General features: G+C 39.5%; 1 protein-coding gene across 5 annotated transcripts in view; it reads right to left on the reverse strand.

Moving 5' to 3' along the window:
* Positions 1 to 19,467, reverse strand: part of RAD18 (RAD18 E3 ubiquitin protein ligase) — a 105,141-nt gene extending 85,674 nt beyond the window's left edge. For all 5 annotated transcript variants that reach the window (XR_002074784.2, XR_002074783.2, XM_019428290.2 and 2 more), the window contains exons 1-3: positions 19,346 to 19,467; positions 14,089 to 14,170; positions 1,144 to 1,205 (exon numbers count right to left, since the gene is read on the reverse strand). Coding sequence is in view for 3 of the 5 variants with exons in the window: in XM_019428290.2 (XP_019283835.2) it covers positions 1,144 to 1,205; positions 14,089 to 14,170; positions 19,346 to 19,396 (195 nt within the window). In the remaining 2 variants the exon portion in view is untranslated. The remainder of the gene's footprint in view (positions 1 to 1,143; positions 1,206 to 14,088; positions 14,171 to 19,345) is intronic.
* Positions 19,468 to 23,895: the final 4,428 nt, after the last annotated feature.

Consider the following 23,895-nt stretch of genomic DNA (forward strand, 5'->3'; position numbering starts at 1 on the left):
ACTTATTTCACTTAGCATCACACTCTCCAGTTCCATCCACATTGCTACAAAGGGCCATATTTCATTCTTTCTCATTGCCACATAGTACTCTCATTGCCACATAGTACTCCATTGTGTATATAAACCACAATTTCTTTATCCTTTCGTCAGTTGATGGACATTTAGGCTCTTTCCACAATTTGGCTATTGTTGAGAGTGCTGCTATAAACATTGAGGTACAAGTGCCCCTATGCATCAGTACTCCTGTATCCCTTGGGTAAATTCCTAGCAGTGCTATTGCTGGGTCATAGGGTAGGTCTATTTTTAATTTTTTGAGGAACCTCCACACTGTTTTCCAGAGTGGCTGCACCAGTTTGCATTCCCACCAACAGTGCAAGAGGGTTCCCGTTTCTCCACATCCTCTCCAGCATCTATAGTCTCCTGAGTTGTTCATTTTAGCCACTCTGACTGGCATGAGGTGATATCTGAGTGTGGTTTTGATTTGTATTTCCCTGATGAGGAGCAACATTGAGCATCTTTTCATGTGCCTGTTGGCCATCTGGATGTCTTCTTTAGAGAAGTGTCTGTTCATGTTTTCTGCCCATTTCTTCACTGGATTATTTGTTTTTTGGGTGCGGAGTTTGGTGAGCTCTTTATAGACTTTGGACACCAGCCCTCTGTCTGATATGTCACTTGCAAATATCTTTTCCCATTCCATTGTTGCCTTTTAGTTTTGTTGGTTGTTTCCTTTGCTGTGCAGAAGCATTTTATCTTCATGAGGTCCCAATAGTTCATTTTTGCTTTTAATTCCCTTGCCCTTGAGGATGTGTTAAGTAAGAAACTGCTGTAGCTAAGGTCAGGGAGGTTTTTTCCTGCTTTCTCCTCTAGGGTTTTGATGGTTTCCTGTCTCACATTCAGGTCCTTTATCCATTTTGAGGTTTTTTTTGTGAATGGTGTAAGAAAGTGGTCTAGTTTCATCCTTCTGCATGTTGCTGTCCAGTTCTCCCAGCATCCATATATGTATTGTAGAGGTCTTTCTGAAAATGTCTTTTATGTAGCCTAACTGAATAATTATACCTTTTCCCTTGGGCTTTTGTGTGTATGTCACACAGAAATATTTGTACCAATTAAGTTTCCAAGAAAAAACAGGAAAGGAAAACTTACCACACAACAAGTTGGACATTGTGTTTTATACGATAGAAATTTTCTTATACAGAGAGAACAGTCTGGAAAAAAAATGCAACATAATAAATTAGTTAGGCTATATTAGTAATATAGTAATTTGACTTCTAACAAAATCTGACTTAAGTCCTAGAATATTTCCATCATCTAAAATATTATCGCTATAATTTCAAAATTCTAACACTTCTACTCTACCTGAGCATACTTGCAAATGTGATGAAACAGCATTTTTAGGAGAGGGAAAAATATCAAATAATAATAATCATGAGTCCCTAGGATATCACAATTCCATGTAAGACCTGGAATGGATACTGTCTAAATATGTCAGATATCCCTATGTCTAATGTTCTGAAATATGAATTTTGAAATAAGATATGTAAACATTTTAAGCCTGTTTGGCTCAGTCATATGAACATTGGACTCTTGATTTTGGCTCAGGTGATGATACTAGGGTCGTGGGATCTAGTCCTGCGCCAGGCTCCATGCAGCCTGCTAAAGGTTCTCTCTCTCCTCTCTCTCCCTCCAGCACTCTCTCCTGCTTGAGCTCTCTCCCTCTTAAAAAAAATGTTTTTTTAATGTTTTTAATTAAAAAAATATACACCTAGGTTATCAAATAGGGATTTCTACATCCTAACTCTATACATGATGTCGATCATCTCACAAATAACAAGCATTTCATGGCAAGCACTAAGAAAAGAATATACAAGGAAAGGTTCTTGACCTTAAGGAGCTAACAAAGTAATGAGGCAATTTCAGTGCAATTCATTGTAATAAATCCTAAGGATTTAAGCAGGAAATTGGCATTAACTAAATTCTTCACATCTAAGGCAATGTAAAATGATCTTTCAAAGGAAAAAAATGTGACTAAATAGAATGGTACCTTAATGGTAGCTAATTTGCTATCAGTGCAAATTCAGCTTAGTGAAGGGGCCTTACTAAAAAGGATTCGGTTTAAAGAGGAAGAGACAGTATGAGTTCAGGTATAGATATCCAGGAAACAAAGAACTCGCGGCAACCTCAGCAAGAGCACCCAGGAAGAAAAACGAAAGAGCGTGTTAGAAGAGAAGATAAAACAGGCAATGGGTTAAGTTCTTTGGGGAAGCAAAGACAGATAAAGGGAGAATTCCAGTTTCCAGGTTTACAGGTAAGGAGCTTAGAAGTCATCACTCCACCTCCATCTAACAACAAATAAAAAGCTGACCAGACTGAAAAATCAACCCTTCCTAGAAGCTCCATCAGAGAAGTGAGCTTAAAGGACTAACTGCTGCTCCCAAACTGTTGACAGATAGGCTGGACACCGAGAACCACAACTCACCAGAGCAGAAATCTCCACAAGAACCACAGAAAGACTCTCTGCTAGAACCAGTGCAGGGATAGGAAAACCCAAACTATATAACTGGCAAGTCACTAGAAACTCAGGAGGGAAGAGTCTGTGTTAAAACTCCGGGGGGGGGGGGGGGGGGCACCTGGGTGGCTCAGTTTGTTGGGCGTCTGACTTCGGCTCAGGTCACAATCTCACGGTTCATGGTTTGAGCCCCATGTAGGGCTCTATGCTGACAGCTCAGAGCCTGGAACCTGTTTCGGATTCTGTGCCTCCCCCTCTCTCTCTCTGCCCCTCCCCTGCTTGTGTTCTCTCAAAAATAAATAAACATTTAAAAAAAATTTTTTTTTAATTTAAAAACTCCAGGGGGACCAAGACATAGGATGGGCCTCACACTTAAATGAATTTCAGCTCCAAGGGTTCTACCTGGTATTCAAAGGGACAATCAGAAAAATCCCCTTGCCCTTCTGCAGGCAGAGGGGAGAAAGTAAACATTTGCAATACATCAGAGCACTCTGTTCTTCTTAACAAGGCCTGACCTCAAAAGAAACTGCTTTACCAGATCCAAGTCTTCTGGGATATTATCAGAGCCCAGTTGACCTCAAGGAAAGGAAACAAGCGACTCCAGCTACCTCTAGTTATACTGTCCCACCCAAGGGGAAAAGCAAACTGAGAAGCACTTGTGATATTCACAGTCCAGGGCACAGGCTCACTTTTAAAAGAAGACATGATCGTAGAACTGCAGAACACTGCACTGCCCCAACATCTCACTGCCACATTACTAAAGGTCTATTTAATACAGTTCCATTTACCTAGTACATCATGATAGGCCATTAGGAAAAAACTACAAGGCATACTAAAAAGTAAAAGACATAGTTTGAAGAAACTGCAAGCACGACAATGATAGCCAAATACGGCACAAAAGCTGGAATTAACAGACCAGGAATTCCAAACAACTGAACAAAGCTGACAACATGGAAGAACAGATGGGTTATGTAAGCAGAGAGATAGAAATTCTAAGAAAGAATCAAAAAGAAATGCTAGAGGGGCGCCTGGGTGGCTCAGTCAGTTAAGCGGCCGACTTCAGCTTAGGTCATGATCTCGCGGTCCGTGAGTTCGAGCCCCGCGTCGGGCTCTGTGCTGACAGCTCAGAGCCTGGATCCTGTTTCAGAGTCTGTGTCTCCCTCTCTCTCTGCCCCTCCCCTGTTCATGCTCTGTCTCTCTCTGTCTCAAAAACAAATAAATGTTAAAAAAAAAAAAAATTTTTTTTAAAAAACAAAAAAAAAAATGCTAGAGATTAAAAACAAAAAACAAAAAACAAAAAACTGTAACAGGGGCACCTGGGTGGCTCAGTCAGTTAAGCATTTGACTTCAGCTTAGGTCATGATATCATGGTTCGTGAGTTCAAGCCCTGCATCGACCTCTGTGCTGTCAGTACAGGACCCATTTGGGATCTTTTGTCTCCCTCTCTCTGTGCCCCTTCCCAGTTCAAGTGCACGAGAGTATACTGTGCTCTGTCTCTCCCTCTCAAAAATAAATAAACATTTTTTAAAATATAAAGAAAAACATTGTAACAAAATGAAGAATGCCTTTGATGGACTCCTTAGTAGGTCAGATACAGCTGAAGAAAAAAATCACTTGCACTTGAGACAATCTCAAGAGAGCTCAAGAGAGCAAGCTAAATGTCTCTGCTTACAAGGGCACTAACACCATCACCGGGGGCCCACCTTCATGGCCGCAGCAAAACCTGACTATCTCCCAAATACAATCCCACTGGGGGTTAGGGCTTAGGAATTCTGGGAGGGACACATTCTGCTCCCTGCCCCATGAAAGTCTATGCCCTTCTCTTACACAAAATACATTCATCCTAAAATACACCAGTCTCAAAAGTCTTAATTCATTCCAGCATCAACTCTACAGTCTAACGTCCAATCTAAATATCACCTAAATCAGACAGAAGTGAGACATGAGTTCTGATTTATTCCGAGGCAAAATTCCTCTGCAGATTCATTCTCTTCACTATCAATGTTATTCTCTTCACAGTATAAAAAAAAATCTCCTAAGCAATACTGTAAATCAAGAATTCCTAAACTTGCCAGCTCATCTTAGTCACTCGGAGAGATTATTGTTGGTTTCCATTTAGTTTCCCAGGCCCTACCCTCATCAATATTGACTCAATGGATCCTAGACAGTAAACTGCATCCATAATATGTGATTCTGATTGTTCAACAAGTATTTTTTAAAAATTAGTACATATTGCTATTGCATTTAAGTATATAAAATTGCCGTTTTGGGGTAAGTCAAAAAACAACAAATATTGGCAATTTCACATGGTTTGACCTAACACTGTGCACTTACTATGTGACCTGTTTTAAGCATGTTATATGTATTAACTCTTCTGATCCTTACAGCACCCATGAGGCTGGTATTAAGAGCAGTTCTATTTTATAGTAAGTAAAATGCAGCACAGGGCTCAGCCAATTTGCCCAACATCACAAAGCTAATAAGTGGCAAAGGCAAGTACCAGAACCCATGCTCTTAACATATTATTAGTTATTTAAAACATGTATAATTTGTTTATAAAATATATGTATTATATATACCTACATAATACAAATAAGCATTAATTAATAGGATCACATGTACCACAGTATGTATAAAGAGGCTACTGTTTTTTCTTCTTCATAATCTTGTTATGTGTTTAGTTTTCATATATGGAGAACCAGACACAGGTCCAAAGCAGATGAAGCCACTGGCTTAATTTCAGTCTACTAGTTTACTACTAAATATGTAGTGCTGAAATGTAGGCCAGCAAAATGTATTCTTTAGTAGGCAACCATCATATTCCAATCAAAGTAGAGCAGGTGAAGAGCTCTGAGCCACGTATACCTCGGTGGCTTTATTTAAATCACCTATGAAGTTTGTTTTTCTCCCAAAACCCAACTCTGAGCTCTGTGGACAGGGTGGAGGAGGGTAGAATAAAAGAGTGACGTGAAGGGTAGCTTCACAGAAACACTCCAGCCTTGGGGGAGGAGGCTTTCTAATCTCAAACAAGACACAGCAAACTGCTAGCTCTCAAATATCAAAAGATCCTAGCATTCCAATAGTAAAAAGCAAATTTCTAATAGTTAAACCAATTATTTGTGTGTGTGATCTTAAGGATTGTATGAGAAAATGAACCATTTCAAAAATAGTTCTTGAGTGTCCAGTAAAAGCAGAAAATCCAGTCCCCAGTTTGAAAGTAATAGGAGGTTCTGGACAGCTGAGAAAGCTGGCCTCTGCCTCTGGTTCTAGGGCTAAGTGACCAGCTAGCTGGTAAGAGAATACTATCCCTCCTGACAAGCAGCACTCCAGCCTGTCATATATGTGGCTCTGCCTAACTGTATGTCCCATCCATCCATACGCTACCACTTTTCTCCCGTCTTGTTCCACAGTGGTGCCTCATAAGAATGTAAGAGAAGGGGGCGCCTGGGTGGCTCAGTCGGTTGAGCGTCTGACTTCAGCTCAGGTCATGATCTCGCAGCTTGTGAGTTTGAGCCCCGCGTCGGGCTCTGTGCTGACAGCTCAGAGCCTGGAGCCTGTTTCAGATTCTGTGTCTCCCTCTCTCTCTGCCCCAACCCACTCGCATTCTGTCTCTGTCTCTCTCAAAAATAAATAAACGTTAAAAAAAAATTTTTTTTTAAAAAAGAATGTAAGAGTAGAAAAACACATACTTGCCTAAAGCAATCTTATACTGCCTTTTAATTTAGCAAAGATCAGCAAATGGAACATGTCATATTTCACTGAAAAAGTATATAGAAATTAAATTGCTTTTTATTCTAATACAAGTTTCAATTAATTTTATTAGTCAAAATCTACAAAAGAAAAATAAAAATGATTCCTGATCCATCTTTAAAATAGTGGTAACCTAACAGTGTCTACAAGCCAATGACTTCATGTAAGAGGAAATATCTTGAGCATCTTCCATTATCAAGTCAGAAAAACTGGGTAAGAGCAAAGAAAATTAGCACCTGAACATATCAACTTATTAATGAGAACATTTCTCACTTAATGGTGTTTAATGGTGTTTTATAGATTGGAGTAAGTCCATTCCCTCTCCCCAAAAAAAGTGCTCTTTAATAGCAAGATTTTGGATCAATTTAACTGACTTGCTTTCTGCCAACGCATCCCACTCCAACCTTAATAACAGAACTGTAATATATTGTTCATTAACCATATTCAACAACATTAAACAGAGCAAAACAGCATAAAGTGATTTAAAATGATAAATCCTGAAATGTTTAAGGAGCAGCAATAAACAATGGGTAGGTAGGATTCTGGGTCACCAATTCTAGTTGACCCACGACAATAGCAGAATATGATGGCCAAATCTAGTTCGTATTAAGCTCTGGGGGCTTTTGTGTCATTAAAACAACACTACAGACCCAGAGAAACTTTAAGTGTTGTGGGAACTGGTGACAAGTGGTGTTTAGTAGGAAAGGGCTACCAAATTGTGAGAGGTACAATATGGGAAATAAGTGCTCAAAAAATAATCTGAAAATGCCCTCTACTGACTTCCTCTTAAATAATGACATCAATGACAACTTACAAGTGACAAAGAAACAAACAATGAAAATGAAAAGAATGGAAGTAAAGGCTAGTTTTTTCAGCTAAGTAGAGTTCACTGAATTCACAAAAAGTAGTCTTTCACCTACACATGGGACTCCTATCTCTGTCCATGAGAAAGTAACAGGGTCCAGAATTATGACCCTTCCATAAACAGTTAAAACACTGGAGGGAAATATGAAACAACTATTTTCAGACTGTGGACAACAGCAGAAATGAGAAAGTTCTATCATAGCCCAACCTTATCTGGAGGCAATTTTGTGACCATAGTGCAGAGAGGAGCGTCAAATAGCCCACCAGTCTTGCTAGTTGAAATAACAAAGCTCAGAATTCAGGGCAATCCAGGTAGCTAGAATTTGTAGGTCAGAGCACCAGAAAGAAAAGAGGGTAGCCCATACACATACAGTCAGATGGCCTTTGATAAGGGTGCCAAGAGTACACAACAGAGGAAGGACAGTCTCTTCCGCAAACACCAGTAGAAAAACGAGATTTCTACATGCAAAAGAATGAAGACTTGAAACTATAAAAGTACTAAAAGAAAACAAAGAAGAAAAGCCTCATATCACCAGTCTTGGGAATGATTTCCTGGATATGATACCAAAGGCCCAGACAAAAAAAGCAAAAATAGGTAAGTGGGATTTCATCAAACTAGAAAGCTTCTGCAAAGGAAACAATCAACACAGTAAAAAACTAAATGAAACAAAAAAAACACCTATGAAATAGGAGAAAATATTTGCAAGAAGCCATATACCTGGTAAGAATATCCAAAATATATAAGGAAAACCTATAACTCAACAACAACAACCCAAAAACAAGATTTAAAAAGGGCAAAGGATCTGAATAGCTATTTCTCCAAAGACATACAGATGGCCAACAGGTATAGAAAAAGATGCTCAACATCACTTATTATCCAGAAAATGTGAATCAAAACCATGAGATATCACCTCACACCTGTTAGAATAGCCATTATTAAAAAAGCTAATAATAAGTACTGGTAACAATGTAGAGAAATTAGAACACTTGTGCATTGTTGACAGAAATGTAAACCGACACAGCTACTATGGAAAACAGTATGCAGGTTCCTCAAAAAATTAAAAATAGAACTACCGTCTGAGCCAAAAATCCTACTTCTGTGTATTTATGCAAAAGAAATGAAAAAAGGATCTCAAAGAGATAGCTGGACTACCATGTTCATAGCAGCATCATTCACAATGGCCAAAAGGAAGGAGCAACCAAAGTGTCCATCAAATGAATGGATAAAGAGAATGTGATGTATACATACAATGGAATACTATTTGGCCTTAAAAAAGGAAATCCTACCACATGCTACAACGTGGATGAATCTTGAGGATATTAAGCTAAGTGAAATCGGCCAATCATTGACAGACAAATACTGCACGATTCTACTTATATGAGGTATCCGGTCAAATTAATAGAAGAAGAAAAGAGAATGGTCGTTGCCAGGGCTGAAGGAAGGAGAAATGGGGAGTTACTGTGCAATGGGTATAAAATTTCAGTTACACAAAATGAAAAAGTTCTAAAGATCTCCTGTACACCAATGTTCACGTAGTTGACAATACTATACTGTACATGTAATAATTTGTTAACAGGGCAAATTTTGTATTATATGTTTTTCACCAACCCCCCCACCCAAAAAACAAAACCCAGCCCTATAGGAAGGGCTACTCTAGACCCACACTAAGCTTAAAAACAAAACTTGACAGGATCAATATAATCCACAAGTAACTTACTTGCCGGCCACAACACAGCCCCACACTCCATTAAGCTATACAACAAAATCTACCCCCTCAAAAATGTAAACACTACAATGGCAAGCATCTAATCAAAAATTACCAGTCATGCAAAGAAACAAAACGTGGTTTATAACTAGGAGGGGGAAAAAAAAATCAGCCAACAGAAACAGATTTAGAAATGCCACAGATAATGGATTAGCAGACAGGGAGGTTAAACTGGCTATTTAAGAAATACGTTCAGTATATTCAAAGATTAAAACACACACAAGAACCTAACAAGGAAATAGAAACTATTTTAGAAATGAAATTTCTAGAGATGATCAATACACTATCTGAAATAAAATTTCATTGGATAAGACTAACAGCTGATGAGATACTACAGAATAAAAGATCAATAAACCTGAAGTCATAGCAAAAAAAATTATCCAAAACTAAGCACACAAAGGGACGGTGGGTGTAAGGTGGAGACCAAAACAGAAAAAAAGAAAAAAACAAAACAAAAAAAGAGTATCATGGCTATAGATAAATATCAAGCAGTAAAATAAAAAACAATTAAAAATAAAATTTAATTGGAATCAGCAATGGGGAATGAGAGTGGGACTGTAAACAAACAAATATTCAAAGAAACAAGGGTTAAAATGTTTCAAAATATAAATCTCAAGCCATGAACCCCAAACAAGACAAATACAAAGTAAATCAAACTAAAGCATATTACAAATTTCTAAAAACCACTGGTAAAGAGAAAATCTGAAAAGTAGCTAAGGAAAAAAGGCACCTTATATATGGAAAGCTATAAATAAGAATACCACATCTGGTTTCATATGCTAAACAGAATTCTTTGGCAAACTAATTATACTGCAAGAAATGTAGCAGAGAGAAAAAAAATGATACTTTTTCCAGAAGGAAACTTTTGATACATACAAAGGAAAGAAGAGTATCAGAAATGATCAATATGTGGGTAAATACAAAAGACAAAAAAGAAATTTTTTAATTTGCTTAAAAGATAATGGACCATCAGGGGTGCCTGGGTAGTTCAGCAGGTTACACGTCTGACTCTTGATCTCAGCTCAGGTCTTGACTCAGGGTGGTGAGTTCAAGCCTTGAACTGGGCTCCACGCTGGGCATGTAGCCTTCTTAGAAAAAAAAAGATAATGGGCTCTCTAAAGCACATATAATAACAATGTATTGTGCTGTCTATGATATATGTACACATAAAACAAAGACAACAATAAGATGACAGGGGGAAACGCAAGTACATGTTTGTAACATTTCTACCCTATTCAGATGGCACGCAAGTACATGTTTGTAACATTTCTACCCTATTCAGATGGCATAACACTGTTTGAAAGGAGATTGTCATAAATTAAAGAGGCATATTTTAAACAACCACTAAAATAATAAAACAAAGAAGCAGAGCTGGTAAGTCAATTGTGGAAAACAGTTAATATTTAAAATGTTCAATTATTTCTTAAAAAGCAGAAGGATAAGAAAGAGATGGACAAATAAAAAACAAAAAGGTAGGGGGTGCCTGAGGCTCAGTCAAGTTAAGCATCAGACTCTTGGTTTTAGCTCAGGTCATGATCTCACCATTCATGGGATCCAGCCCCGTAGGCACTCTGTGCTATAGGCTCTGTGCAGTGCGAAGCCTGCTTGAGATTCTCTCCCTCTGTCTGCCCCTCCCCCATTCATGCTCATCACTTGCATGCACACTCTGTCTCTCAAAATTAAAAAAACACTAAAAAGAAAGAAAGAAAGAAAGAAAGAAAGAAAGAAAGAAAGAAAGAAAGAAAATGCATGTAAAATGCAAAGATCCTAAAAGGTCCAAATAAAAACAAAATGAGAGGACTTAAAATGTCTGACATCAAGACTTACTACAAAGCTACAGTAATTAAGAGAGTGTGGTATTGACATGAGGATAAACGTAGAGAACAATGGAACAGAAAAGAGTCCAGAAACAGACACACACATTACTGCCTGAAGCTATATTGACTATTATGGGGAGTACTCTGTCAGGGGATAGAATGTACAATATCTTAACTATACTGGTTACATGGTATACACTTTCGTCAAACCTCAACTATGCTTGTACCCTTTACGTCTTATAATGGATATAATTTATTACATGTAAATTATACCTAAAGATTATTTTAACTCATACTTAGAAATAATTCCTAAAACTTATTTTGGTAACTAATGTGAATCTACCCTAGAAAAGAACTAACAATTATTGAGGACCTATATATACCATGCCAGACACTGGGCTCTGCACATTTAGTTTTCACAATTATCTTTTTTTTTTTTAAGTTTATTTATTTTGAGAAAGAGAGAGAGTGTGCCCATAAAAATGAGAGAGGGGCAGAAAGAGGGAGAGAGAGAATCTCAAGTAAGCACCGGGCTGTCAGCATAGTGACAAACGCGAGCTCGATCTCATGAACCTGAGCTGAAATTAAGAGTCCGAGGCTTAACCGATGGAGCCAACCCAGGGCCCCTTCACAATCACCTTTTAAAGTAGAAATGACTCATCAAATTTTTACATTTGAAGAAACGTTAGCATTTGCAAGTTAACCCGCCTGGTTAAGGGAGGGGAGTCAAGAGTCAAGCCTAGTAACATCTCTAACACCCACGTTGCTACCAGCACCACCCTCTTACGTCTTTGTTATAGAAACTTCTTCACCAATGCTATTACTACCCACCAAAATCATCTTTTTTAAGCCTACCTTGTCTCTAACCTTCTAAGACAAATCAATCGAAAATAGAGGACAAAAGAAAGAAAATAGAGGACAAGAAAGATCATGAACCTAGATGACGCGTTAATTGGATGGCCAGCTCCTAAACAAAGACAGGCTCACCACTATGCATTAAATACCTTAAGCTACAGTATAAAAAACACAGTAGACACATAAAGAGAAATACAAACAAATCTCAATATATTACAATCACAATCACACAGCAAGGGTAATACTCTTCAGTGGGAATTCTCCCACTGGGATTTTTAAACTTTGAATATATTTGAATATATTTTTAAACTCTGAATTATATACATTTATGTCAAGGACTACATGATTGAACTACCTGTACATTATCCTGTTACAAAACAAAAAATTCTGAAATCTAACATCTAAAAGTACTTGGCAAATAAAGACCAAAATTTTCATTGCTATAGCCTTAAAAAAGGCATAAAAATATCCAAGAGGGGATCCAAGAAAACATGGGAGAAGGTGGGATTTGAGATGAACACGATGAAAGGAAGAGATTTACAGATAACCTGAGGCCAGGTGACATCAGGAATATTCCTTGTCCGATGGACTTTCCTACTTCGTAAGTCTTAACTGGAGACCACAGGAGATGAGAGCTTCAGGAAAACACACTGTTGCCACCTCTGCTTGTAGTCGCAAGAACTGGTACCACCAGACCTCTGGTGGCAATATTACTCCTTCACGCGGTCTTCACTCCCATCTCCGGTCCCAGGAATAAGCCTTGGTGCAATGAGTGATGACTACGTGTAAAACTGATGCTATTGCTTCTGCCAGCATCTTCAAATCCAAAAGACAGTCTTCATGATGCATGGACACTCCTCTTTCGTGTACTGGAGTGGACAGTCCTTGCAGATCAGAAAAACTGGACTGAGAGGGGCCTGCGTGGCTCCATCAGTTAAGCACCTGCCTCTTGATTTTGGCTCAGGTCATGATCTCACAGTTTGTGAGATTGAGGCCCACATGGGACTCTGCACTGACAGCGTGGCACTTGCTTGGGATTCTCTCTCTCCCTCTCTCTCTCCCCCTCTCCCCCCTCTGAAAATAAATAATAAATAAACCTTTAAAAAAAAAAAAGAAAAGAAAAACTGGACTGAGAACACTCATGTTTGAAAGCTACCTAAAGAGTGTCGTGTCATTGGAAAGAACTGTGATCAGAGACGTTGAGTCTTCTCATTATTGATATTGGACTAACTATTGGGAACTTGAGGGATGCCTGGCTAGCTCAGTCAGTTAAGCATCTGACTTCAGCTCAGGTCACGATCTCACAGTTCATGAGTTTGAGCCTGGAGCCTGCTTCAGATTCTGTCTCCTCTGTCTGCCTCTCCCCCATTCACAATCTGTCTCTCTGTCTCAAAAATAAATAAACATTAAAAAAAATTTTTTTTAATAAATATTGGGAGCTTGAATGATGGAGATGTCATGACACAGACAAGCTCATGATGGTATGATTACAAGGCTTCATCTCAGTGTTCCCGTAAGTATGAAGTGCACATATTTATAATTTTCACTTATCACAGGGTAAATTTAAAATTGATTCATAAAAAGGTATCTTTTCCCAGATTTCAAAGGACACAGAAATTTGTGAACGATAGCATTTTTACTTCCTAAATGCTTTCTCCCCTTCTAATACCACTTCCCAACATTATCTGTTAATGGAGTTTTGTGCATATCCTTTTGGGGTACGCTGATAAACAAACTATTATGCAAATGGTCTTATGGGCCCCCACATTAGCTATAAATTTTTATGTGGTCAACATGCTCATATATAAATTACTGTGAATTTCTCCAACTAATCTGTTGAAATAGTCCCAGTAGTTCCAGTTCACTGGAAATAAGGATATCCAAAATTAGTATTTTGAGTCAAAAGTAGACATTTCCCAAAACTGTTTAGATTGTCATCCATCCTGTCCCCCTGCGTTTATGAGACTTCTGTTTTCTAAAACAGTACAAACATTAGATGTCAGTGTTTTAATCTTTGACAATGTGATGTTACAAAGACATTGCTTCTCTTCTGTTATTGTTCAGTTCAATCATCTTTATATGTCCTTAACCCTTACTAGTTATTTGTTATTTCACCTTCCTCTGTGTTTTTTTTGTTCATTTCCCTTGGAAATGTCTTTGTTAAGCATATTAATGTTTGTTAAGCATATTAATGTTTGTTAAGCATATTAATGTCTTTGTTACTGGTTTCTAAGAGATCATTTGTGATTAAGGATGTTAACTATTTGCCAGGCACTGCAAATTACATACTACGTTTTCTCACCAACACTTTACAGTGATGTTGTACTTTATGGTTGTACAAAAGTTGTGTATTGAAATATAATAATTTTCTGCTTTAAAAAAAAAATATCCAAGAGGAAGATGGCAGAAAATACCTTCTGAAAACCTCAAGCTAGAGGAGCTAACGGTAAGAAATAAATGAGTGTTAAATAAACACTACCTTATATAAAAATCACACTTATACTAGTTCACAGAGACAGTGCGTACTTACAGTTATGTGAGCACTGAGGAATCATCATTGCAATGTTGAAATATTCAAAGCAAATTCCACACCGCAGCAAATCATCTAGTGTCTGAAATGCAAAAATACATATATACCTGTCAGAGAGCCACCAAGACTGGACCATCTGCCACAGAACTTTCTCCATCCTCTAAAAAAACCAATTTAATAATACTCCTTTGTGAATATACAAACCCAAAATTAACTCCACATAAACCGCAAGAGATCTTGACAAATAGAGAAAAACCTCTCCCACATGACTTACACATTCAAATGTCAGGTTACCAAAAAGGCTTTAAGACAGATAAAGTGACACTACAGATTCCTGCTCCTTATCGGCAACCCTTCACAAAAGGGCTACTCCATTCCTGTTTCATTTGCCATGTGTTTTCCAGCTCTTACTCCAAGCTTCCTCCTCTTCAGACCCCATTCCCTGGCCTACAGTCACTGTTGGGTAAAAGGTACCAACAAGCACTCACCACACAGGTTAAGGACAAAATTAGAGAATATTTAAAGTCAAACACTCAAAATCATCTAGTTAAAGCCCTTACTTCACAAATGAGGAAGCAAACACACATACTGGGCATAAGTCAAGCCAGGACAAAACTTCCTGTCTCCCTAATGGCACTCAGTCCGATGCTTTCTGCATAATACCACGTTAGTTACTACACAGTGGAGCCAAATGAGGAAGCCCTGGAAAGAGGTAGAGCCAGTGACAGCAGAAGAAGTAAGGCAGTAGTTAACCTGGGAAGGCAGACAGATGTGCATCAGCCTGGAATGCAATCCAAACAGGAAAGGATCTATTCTCACAACCCAAAATCTTCTAAATCATTTAAAATAAAATGTTATTCTGCATTCAACAGCATGCTGAGCAGATATGTAAGAGAAAAAGAAAAAAGGAAAAAAAAAAGAAGGAGCTTTCTCATGTACCAATATGGAAAGACTGCCAAGGTAAGTGCAAAGAGGAAGTAAGGCAGGCTACTTTTTGTTAAAAAGAGAGGGTAGAATAAATATGTATTCTATTTTTACCTTGGATACATATGAAGAAATTCTGAAAAGACACACATTATGTAATAAATAATGGCAACGGGGGTCAGAATACTGGACAGATAAGGGACAAGTTGGAAGGGAGACTTTTACTTTTCATTTCATATTTTTTAACTATGAGTGTATTACCTAAGTTTTAAAAATACAAACAAAAATGACTAATGTCACTAACAGCCTATATGATGAAATACTGTGTAGCCATTTAAAAAAACACACACTTTTAAAGAATAATTAATGCCATGGGAAAACATTCATGTTTAATGGAAACTAAAAAAACAAAACAAAAATCAGAGAACAAATCTACAATACATCACAATAAGACTATACAGTTTAATCTCCGTAATAATCTTATGAAGTCTATACTATCTATATCCCAGTTTTAAAGATGAAGCCTACAGTGCTTATAAGTGGTTGAATCAAACCCAAGAAGTGGACTCCAAAGGGTTCCCAAATTTCAAATCCATATACGCATCATACACAAGAAAAACTGAAGGAAAACAGGAGAAAACATTAAACAGTGGTTATCTCTGGATGGTTGGATGATGAGTAACTTTCATTTGTTCTTTTATTTAATCTGAATTTTAATTTTTTCTACTCTATACTCATACTCCATTCATAATCTGTCAAAACTAGAAATTCCTATTGTTAAAAATCCAGGGAAATAAACATTAAAATGTCAAAATCTTCTATTATTTTCGATGGTAAGCTACCAATGACACCAACCACTAGAAGACTGTGTTGAAAATCAATTAAGAGCAGAGACAGGACTGGAAGCCAGAGTCCGAGCATCCACTCTCTTGTGCTTTCTTCTACCTAATCATCCTCTCTCTTCTGGAGGAGTAGTTCTGACACATGCCCAGCAAGATTTGTGGAAGGTGATACTGTATCAGATGAACTATAACATTCTTGTAAAAACTTCTGGTCACGCCACTTCAAGACCATAACATGCAGTGCAGGAAACAGAGAGCGGTCAAGTGGAATGCTCCAGGACTTCTTCAACTTAGAGAGAAGAGGGCAAAGTGGAAGAAGGAAGGAAAAAGTGAGTGAAAAGACTTAATAACTAGAGAAAAAGTTCTTAAGTTTTTTTGGTCACAGATCCCTTTTAAAATAGGGATAAAAACTATGAACTCTCTTCTCAGGAAAACACATACAAACAGAAATTTTATAAATAATTTCAAATACAAAAGTCTGTCCATGGATCCTAGCTTATTGGGATTTAGAGGCAGATTTCACCTCAAAGGAAGAAAGCTTCAAACACAGTTTCCAGGAGCAGCTAATTCTTCTTCCCTGGAAAAGTTCAAGCAGAAACTATGTAACAAATTGGCAAATACATTATAAAGGGATTAAAACACATAGATCAATGGAACAGGCCGGAGAGCCCACAAATAAACCCACACCTATACCATCAATTAATCTACAACAAAGGAGGCAAGAATATACAATGGGGAAAAGACAGTCCTTTCAATAAATGGTATTGGGAAAACTGGAGAGCTACATGCAAAAGAATGAAACTGGAGCACTTTCTTACACCATGTAAAAAATAAATTCAAAATGGATTAAAGGCTTAAATGTGAGTCCTGAAACCAAAAAACTCCTAAAAGAAAACCTAGGCAACAATTTCTTGGACATCACCTTAGCAACATATTTATAGATATGTCTCTTCGGGCAAGGGAAACAAGTAAACATCCAAGCACTGGGACTACACCAAAATAAAAGGCTTTCACACAGCAAAAGAAACCATCAACAACACAAAAAAATGCAACCCATTGCATGGCAGATGTCTGCAAATGATACACTCAATGGGAGGTTAATATCTAAAATACATATAAAGAACTTACACAACTCAACACCAAAAAACCCCCCAAATAATCCAATTAAAAAATGGTCCGAGGACTTGAATAGACATTTTTCCAAAGAAGACATACAGATGGCCAACCGACACGAAGAGATGCCCAACATCACTCATCATTAGAGAAATGCAAATCAAAACCACCATATCACCTCACACCGGTCAGAATGGCTAGTACCAAAAAGACAAGAAATAACAAGTGTTAGTGAGGATGTGGAGAAAAGGGAACCCTCCTGCACTGTTGGTAGAAATGTAAATTGGTGCAACCAATGTGAAGAACACTATGGAGGTTCCTCACAAAATTAAAAACAGAAATTCTATATGATCCAGTAATTCCACTACTAGACATATGCACCCCTATGTTTATTGTCGCATTTTTTACAAAAGCCAAGGTATGGAAGCAGCCCAAGTGTCCATGGATAGATGAATGCATAGAAAAGATATGGTACATATATACAATGTAACATTACAAAGCCATAAAAAAGAATGAGACCTTGCCATTTGTGACAACATTGATGGATCCAGAGGGTAATATGTAAGTGAAATATGCCAGACAGAGGAAAACAAACACCACATGATTTCACTTATATGTAGAATCTAAAAAAAACAAAACAAATAAACAAAAAACAGCCCCTTAAATACAGACAACTGGTGGTTGCCACCAGGGAGGTGGATGGGGGAAGGGCAAAATGAAGAGTATTAAGAGGTACAAACAATAAAAACAAAATAAAAGACCTATTGAAAAGTAGAAAAGAAATACTGGAAGGGGGCTGGCTCTCCACTATGATTCTAATATGGGCTAAATCAACCCCATCGTTGAACACTCTCGGGTGCTGAACCCTGTATTCAGTGCTCTGGTGAGACATCAAATCCAGAGAAGACATGGAACCTGCTTCTAAAGAACATTGTGGAAGTTGTGGTAATATATAAAATATGCTCAAATCTACACATCAAAAAGCTTTATAAGCTTTTATTTCCTTTATCCAATTCAATCTTCACAACAAATAAAAAGGGATGAAAGGAACACTTCACACATGTTAAGTGCTAATGATAATAAAGACGTATTAATTGAATGCTTAGTACCTTCCAGATACTACCTTCAACCAATCAGCAAATAATCTTTGAACATGCACGGTGCCAAGCACAGTGAATAAGCCAGACAGGATCCCTACCCACACACATCAACTCATTTAACCAACCGTATGAACTATTTATTTTTGTCTCCACTTTGAAGAAATTCACGCTGAGGGAGGTTAAGTAGCCGACTCAAGATGACACGGTTAAATAAGAGCCAGACACCAGATCTAACTGAGGACCACTGAACTCAAATCTATGTTCCTTTCCACTGTAACTTTGTGTCAAGGCCACCACGTCTCCAAAACCACAGCTTTCCTAGATCCCTTCACAATGTCAGCTGTTCACCATGGGGCTATCTCGAGTCCCCAAGCTCTGTAGATGACACTGATGACAGTAAGAAGAATAAGACCCTATCCTCCAAGTCCCCTCACTTAATCCTCAAAGTCAAGTCTTATGAGTCAGTGGGACAGACACCATAATCCCCAAATTTACAAAAGTGAGGGATAACAACTAGAAAGTGGTCTTGCACACAAACAGAAATGCATAATTACAGAGCAAGAAGAAAAACCAAGCAACTGATTCTTAGCTAGCACAGCAAAGTGTATTTGCTCTTGATCAAGCACAGCAGGAACCCAGGGCTCACCACTATAGCAAATGGAACTGGAATGACTTGCAAAAAAAAAAAGTTACTTAAGTGAAATAATACAATGAAACAAAAGGCTAAGGCTGAGCCTGTCTTGTTTAAAAGCGATGCACAACTGTTAGGAGTTAGGACAGGTCAGGGAGGGGTTAGAGCAAACCAGCACCAGGTGATTAGAAGAAATGAAAGAATGGGAAGGAGACGACCTGTTTCGCTAGGTGATTAAATAAGTGTTATCTGATGGAGGGTTCAAACCAAATCAAGTCCGGTGTCACTAGGGGAAATTCTCAACTAACGTACTGCGAGAGTTTACGTAATGCTCGACAAGTAGTAGGCCCTCAAAAAGGATTAGTTGTCACTGTCGTTTTCACTGTTTGGACTATTTTTCTCGAGGTCATTGTTCTTGCTGAAAATACCCGGTTCCAAAAGGCGACCAACATAAGTTCCCCATAAGGGACCGAGGCCTGACACCGTCACTTCTCAGCAGGAGGCTCAAATCTACTAGGTCGCTCAGGGGCAGAGCCGAACCGGGTACCCTGGCCCAGCTCGAGGCTCACATCACATCCTTTCTCCTCCTCAAGGCGGGGCTGGCCTCCCGGACACCCGGGTGCCCCCAACCTCCCCAGACCACTCACCTTCATGACTGCCAAGCCTGGAGGCCACCGAGGCTCGACTTGGGAGTCCATGGCTTCTCCTAGATAGGCTGGGGGGTCCGTCACCCACTGTCCTCCCCGCGCTCCACAGCTACTCGAAATTCCCCGCGCTATGGCGATACGTCAGCAGCCAGCGACGCGCCTGAGGCGTGTGCGGAGCCTGCTGGGAGTTGTAGTACATGGGCGGAGCGCCGCCAAAGACCCCCCCCCCCCCCCCGCACTGCGCGCCCCCCCCCCCCCCCCTTTGCCTCTCAGGGCAGGTAAATGGTTGAAAAGCCCACGTTAGGTTTTGTAGCAGACCCTTGATAAATAGATGCCTGTGGAATGTTAGGGAAAGACAGTCAAGAATCAAGTCAAATCCGGACCTTGCCAAACCTCTCAAGGTCCAGGCTCATTCCTCCCCCTCACCTCGCCCTCCGTGATTGCTCCCCTCTCTGAGCAGGTGTTTTCATACCTAGTATTTCGTGTCACCCCATCATAACCGTGAGAGGTGAATATTACCATTGCTAGTTAACACAAGAGGAAACTTCGGCTCAAAACAGTGAATCATACAGTGTCATTGCCCAGACTACAAATAGGGCCTTTGGACTTTAAACGGGAGTTCTTTTTCTCAAATTAAAAATAAAAAAAATAAAATAAATAAAAGTTCTGCAGAGACAACCACCCTAACTCTTTCAGATATTTACTTTCTTATATTTCCTATGCAGATATATAGATACGGCTTTTTTTCCCCCACAAATGTTATTAAATTAAATGCATAGCTTTGTCAACGAGTTTTTCTGTTCCTTTATTTAACCACACATCTTAAGGCCTCTCCATACTAATACGAACATATTTACTTCATTCCTAGCTACAAAGTCAATAACATAGGTGTACCACAATTTATTATTCCCATTCTGTGGAGCATTTAGGTTATTTCCAGGTTTTCACTATTGCAAAGAGTTACAATGAACATACTATCTATATACATCTTGGCACACTTGAGGCAAGACATCTGGGGGATGATTTCCTACCAATGGAACTACTAGGTCAATTTGTGCGCTCTTTTAAAACTGTGATAGCATTATATGATTTGCCAAAAAGGCTGATTTATACTAATGCATTTATACTCTCATCAAGCAAGTATAAAGAATGCCCATTATCCAAATGTGAAGATGACCATCATACCGCCCAGTCTGTCAGTTTAACTCAGCACTCCCCCACTGCTTTATGTGGACCTTCATTGCATCAGGTCTCATGGCCCCAAGTCAGCAGTTAACATTGCTCCGGTCAGACCCCTGCTGCTTGTCACTGCTACCCAACAAGGTCCATGCATTCATTCACTCATTCAACAAATACTTTTTTTTAAGTTTATTAATTTTTGAAAGAGAATGAGAGAGAGAGAGAGAGAGAGAGAACAAGTGGAGGAGGGGCAGAGAGAGGGGGGACAGAGGATCTGAAGCAGGCTCTGCACTGAGAGTAGAGAGCTTGATGAGGGGCTCAAACTCATGAACCATGACATCATGACCTGAGCCAAAGTCAGATGCTTAACCGACTAAGCCACCCAGGTGCCCCAATAAATACTTTTTTTAAGTGCTTACTGTTGTCCAGGCACTTGAGCCACACTGTGAAGTAGGTAGTGGTAAAGTTGTTATTGCCATCATACAGACAAAGGCACTGAGGCTTGGAGAAGTTAAGTCTTCACTTCTTTAGGCTTGCTTCGTTAGAAATTCTGGCTCCCAAGCCAGAGCTGTATTCAATTGATTTTTCCCAGCCTATGCCCAATTATTCATTGGACAATAATAACATTAACAGCATTTGGACAAAAGACTTTAATACCCATTACAATAAAGGCTGACATTCATTAGACACCTGTGTGCAAAGCACTGTTCGGGTGTTTTTATACAATTTGACTTATTTCAGACTCACTCCAACCAAATGAGGAAAAGGAAGTAAAAAGGTAACTCACTTAGGGCATTCTACTGGTAAGTGGAAGAGGAAGGATTTGAACTCAGGCAGTCTGGCTTGAGTCCACATTCACCACTACAGAGTATTCTCATAAAAACACCTCATCATGAGAATTATTCTCATTTTATAGATTCGGCAAATGAGTCTCAGAGAAGCAAAGAGACTCATTCAAGATCACATAGCTTGTCAGTGGCAAAGTCCAGCCTTGAATCTAGGTCTCTTAACCCCAAACCTTAAAGGATCATCCACTTTATGGAAGAGTAATTGAGCAGACAAAGCCTCTGTTTAGAAGTTTGAGGCTCCCAGGATGCTGTACCTTATGGGGCTCCAACGGGAGGGTGGAGAGTGGCAGAGAGGAGTGGAGGGTTAGGGAATACAATGGGTTTGTATCAACCAATTAGAGAAGGGCATGCAAATGAACTCCAAGGGTAATTGTAGGTATTGCCTAGTTCCTGAGGCGGTAGCGGGGAGGGGGAGCAGGGGCTTGGAGAGACCAGGCCCCAGGTCTGAGTGCACTAGTAATTTTTCCTTTATGGTACTTGTAGGTTGAAGGTGACAAAAGGCTAGAAAGGCGAGAGAAAAAGAAGAGAGAGAAAAGAGAAAAAGAATGAAGAAGGAGAGAGAGAAAGAGAGAGAGAGGGAAAGAAATGCAGTCTTCCCATTCAGTCATGAAGACAGATTGGGGACAGGCATCTCTCGTTGGTCCTGGGCTCCAGATCCAGCTCTCCATCTCTGGAGAGTCTCCAGGGTAGCACCCAGTGCCATTCATCTCTGAGTTCCTGCCACCAGCTGCTCACGGAGACTGAATGTATAAGTAATCACTGGGATCAGCCCACATTCCTGTGAATCTTTTCCTCACAGGCTGAACGATTCTCGATCCTGGATACTTGATACTCGATACTTGATACTCTTCTTGCCCTCTTTGACAGCACCCACTCAAGCCCACCTTTGGGCCTGGAAAGGAAAGGCCAGGCAAGAGCACAAACGGGTTCTGAAAGCACCTTTGAGTTCAGGACAAAGGCATTTGCTTTGTCCTCCCCATGATATTTATCTGGCACCTTGGAGCCAATCCACTCTAAGCTACTGTTTCCACAGACATTCTCCTTTTCTTAGATCGATAAAGAGATTGTACTTCCTCATTCAGGAGTGAAAACAAAATGTTCCATATTTTAAAAGCAGACTAATGCTCAGCAGAATCACGCTTTGCACTTAGCACAAAGTGAAGGTCTGGGATAGGGCCACCAGAGAAAATACAGGATGCCTTGTAAATTTCAATTGCAGATAAACAGCAAACTTTTTTTTTAATTAAAAAAATTTTTTAACACTTATTTATTTTTGAGAGAGAGAGAGAGAGAGACAGAGCACGAGTGGGGCAGGGGAGAGAGAGAGGGAGACACAGAATCAGAACAGGTTCCAGGCTCTGAGCTGTCAGCACAGAGCCTGATGTGGGGCTCAAACTCATGGACTGCGAGATCATGACCTGAGCTGAAGTCCAACACTCAATGGACTGAGCCACCCAGGCACCCCAACAGCAAACAATTTTTAATATAAATATATCCCAAATATTATACACGGCATATTTATACCTAAAAAAATTTTTTTAATTAATTTAATTTAATTTTTAGGCACTTTTAATCTGAAATTCAAATTTAACTGAGCATCTTGTAGTTTTATTTGTGAAATCTGACAACCTTAATCAGGGAAACATCCTCCCAGGAAGTGTGGGGATGGCCTGGCCACACCCTAAGGCCTCCCAGGGCCCCGATTTCCTTTGCAGTGTCTTTTCATCACACTCTTCTCTGTGCTCCATTCTCTCCCTCTGAGGGCCCATGCCTGCTCTGGTCATGGGAGGGAGGTCATTGAAGGAGCTCAGGACTTCTTTCCTCCTGTCCTCCCGTCTTCCCCTCCCCTACTGAGCCGCTATCCACCTGTGCCAAGTGCTGGAACATGAAGGTGAACAAGAGAGTCACAGTCCCTGTTCTTAAGGAGCTGATACCCTGAGAGGGAAGAGGGGACCCAGACAGAAACAAGGGTGTATGTAAGAAAACGAAGATAATTTAATAAAATGGCAAGTAATATGTAAGTGAAAAAGGATGATGCAATAGAGAGTAGGGAGCACTATAAAATGGATAATGTGGGAACTCCTCTCTGAGAACATGACATTGGTGCCAGGACCCAATAATGAGATAGGGGCAGCCATGCAAAGACCTGAGGGTGGAAGGGCTCCAGGCCTTGATAAAAAGTTTGGATTTTAATCCATGTGGACTCAGGCTAGTTATTGAACCTCTCTGCTCCTCAGTTTTCTCCTCTGTAAAATGGGGATGTTAATAGTAGCATTTGCCTTACAGTGATGTTATGAGAATTACAAGAATTATTGTAACTAAGGTGCCTAGAAAGGTGCCTGGCAACTAATCAGCCCTGTGTAAGTATAGCTGACATTGTTACCATGCTGCTGTCAGCACAGAGGGAAGCCCTTGAATGGTTTTAAGCAAGGAGGTAACATGATTTGATCTACATTTTCAAAGGTCACTCTGGGTAATAAAGGATTTTAGTGGCAAAAGAATAAAAGAGGACAGTGACAAGGA

This window comes from Panthera pardus, unplaced genomic scaffold, assembly GCF_024362965.1.
Source record: "Panthera pardus isolate Hobbes unplaced genomic scaffold, ASM2436296v1 HiC_scaffold_8, whole genome shotgun sequence".
NCBI classification, from domain to species: domain Eukaryota; kingdom Metazoa; phylum Chordata; class Mammalia; order Carnivora; family Felidae; genus Panthera; species Panthera pardus.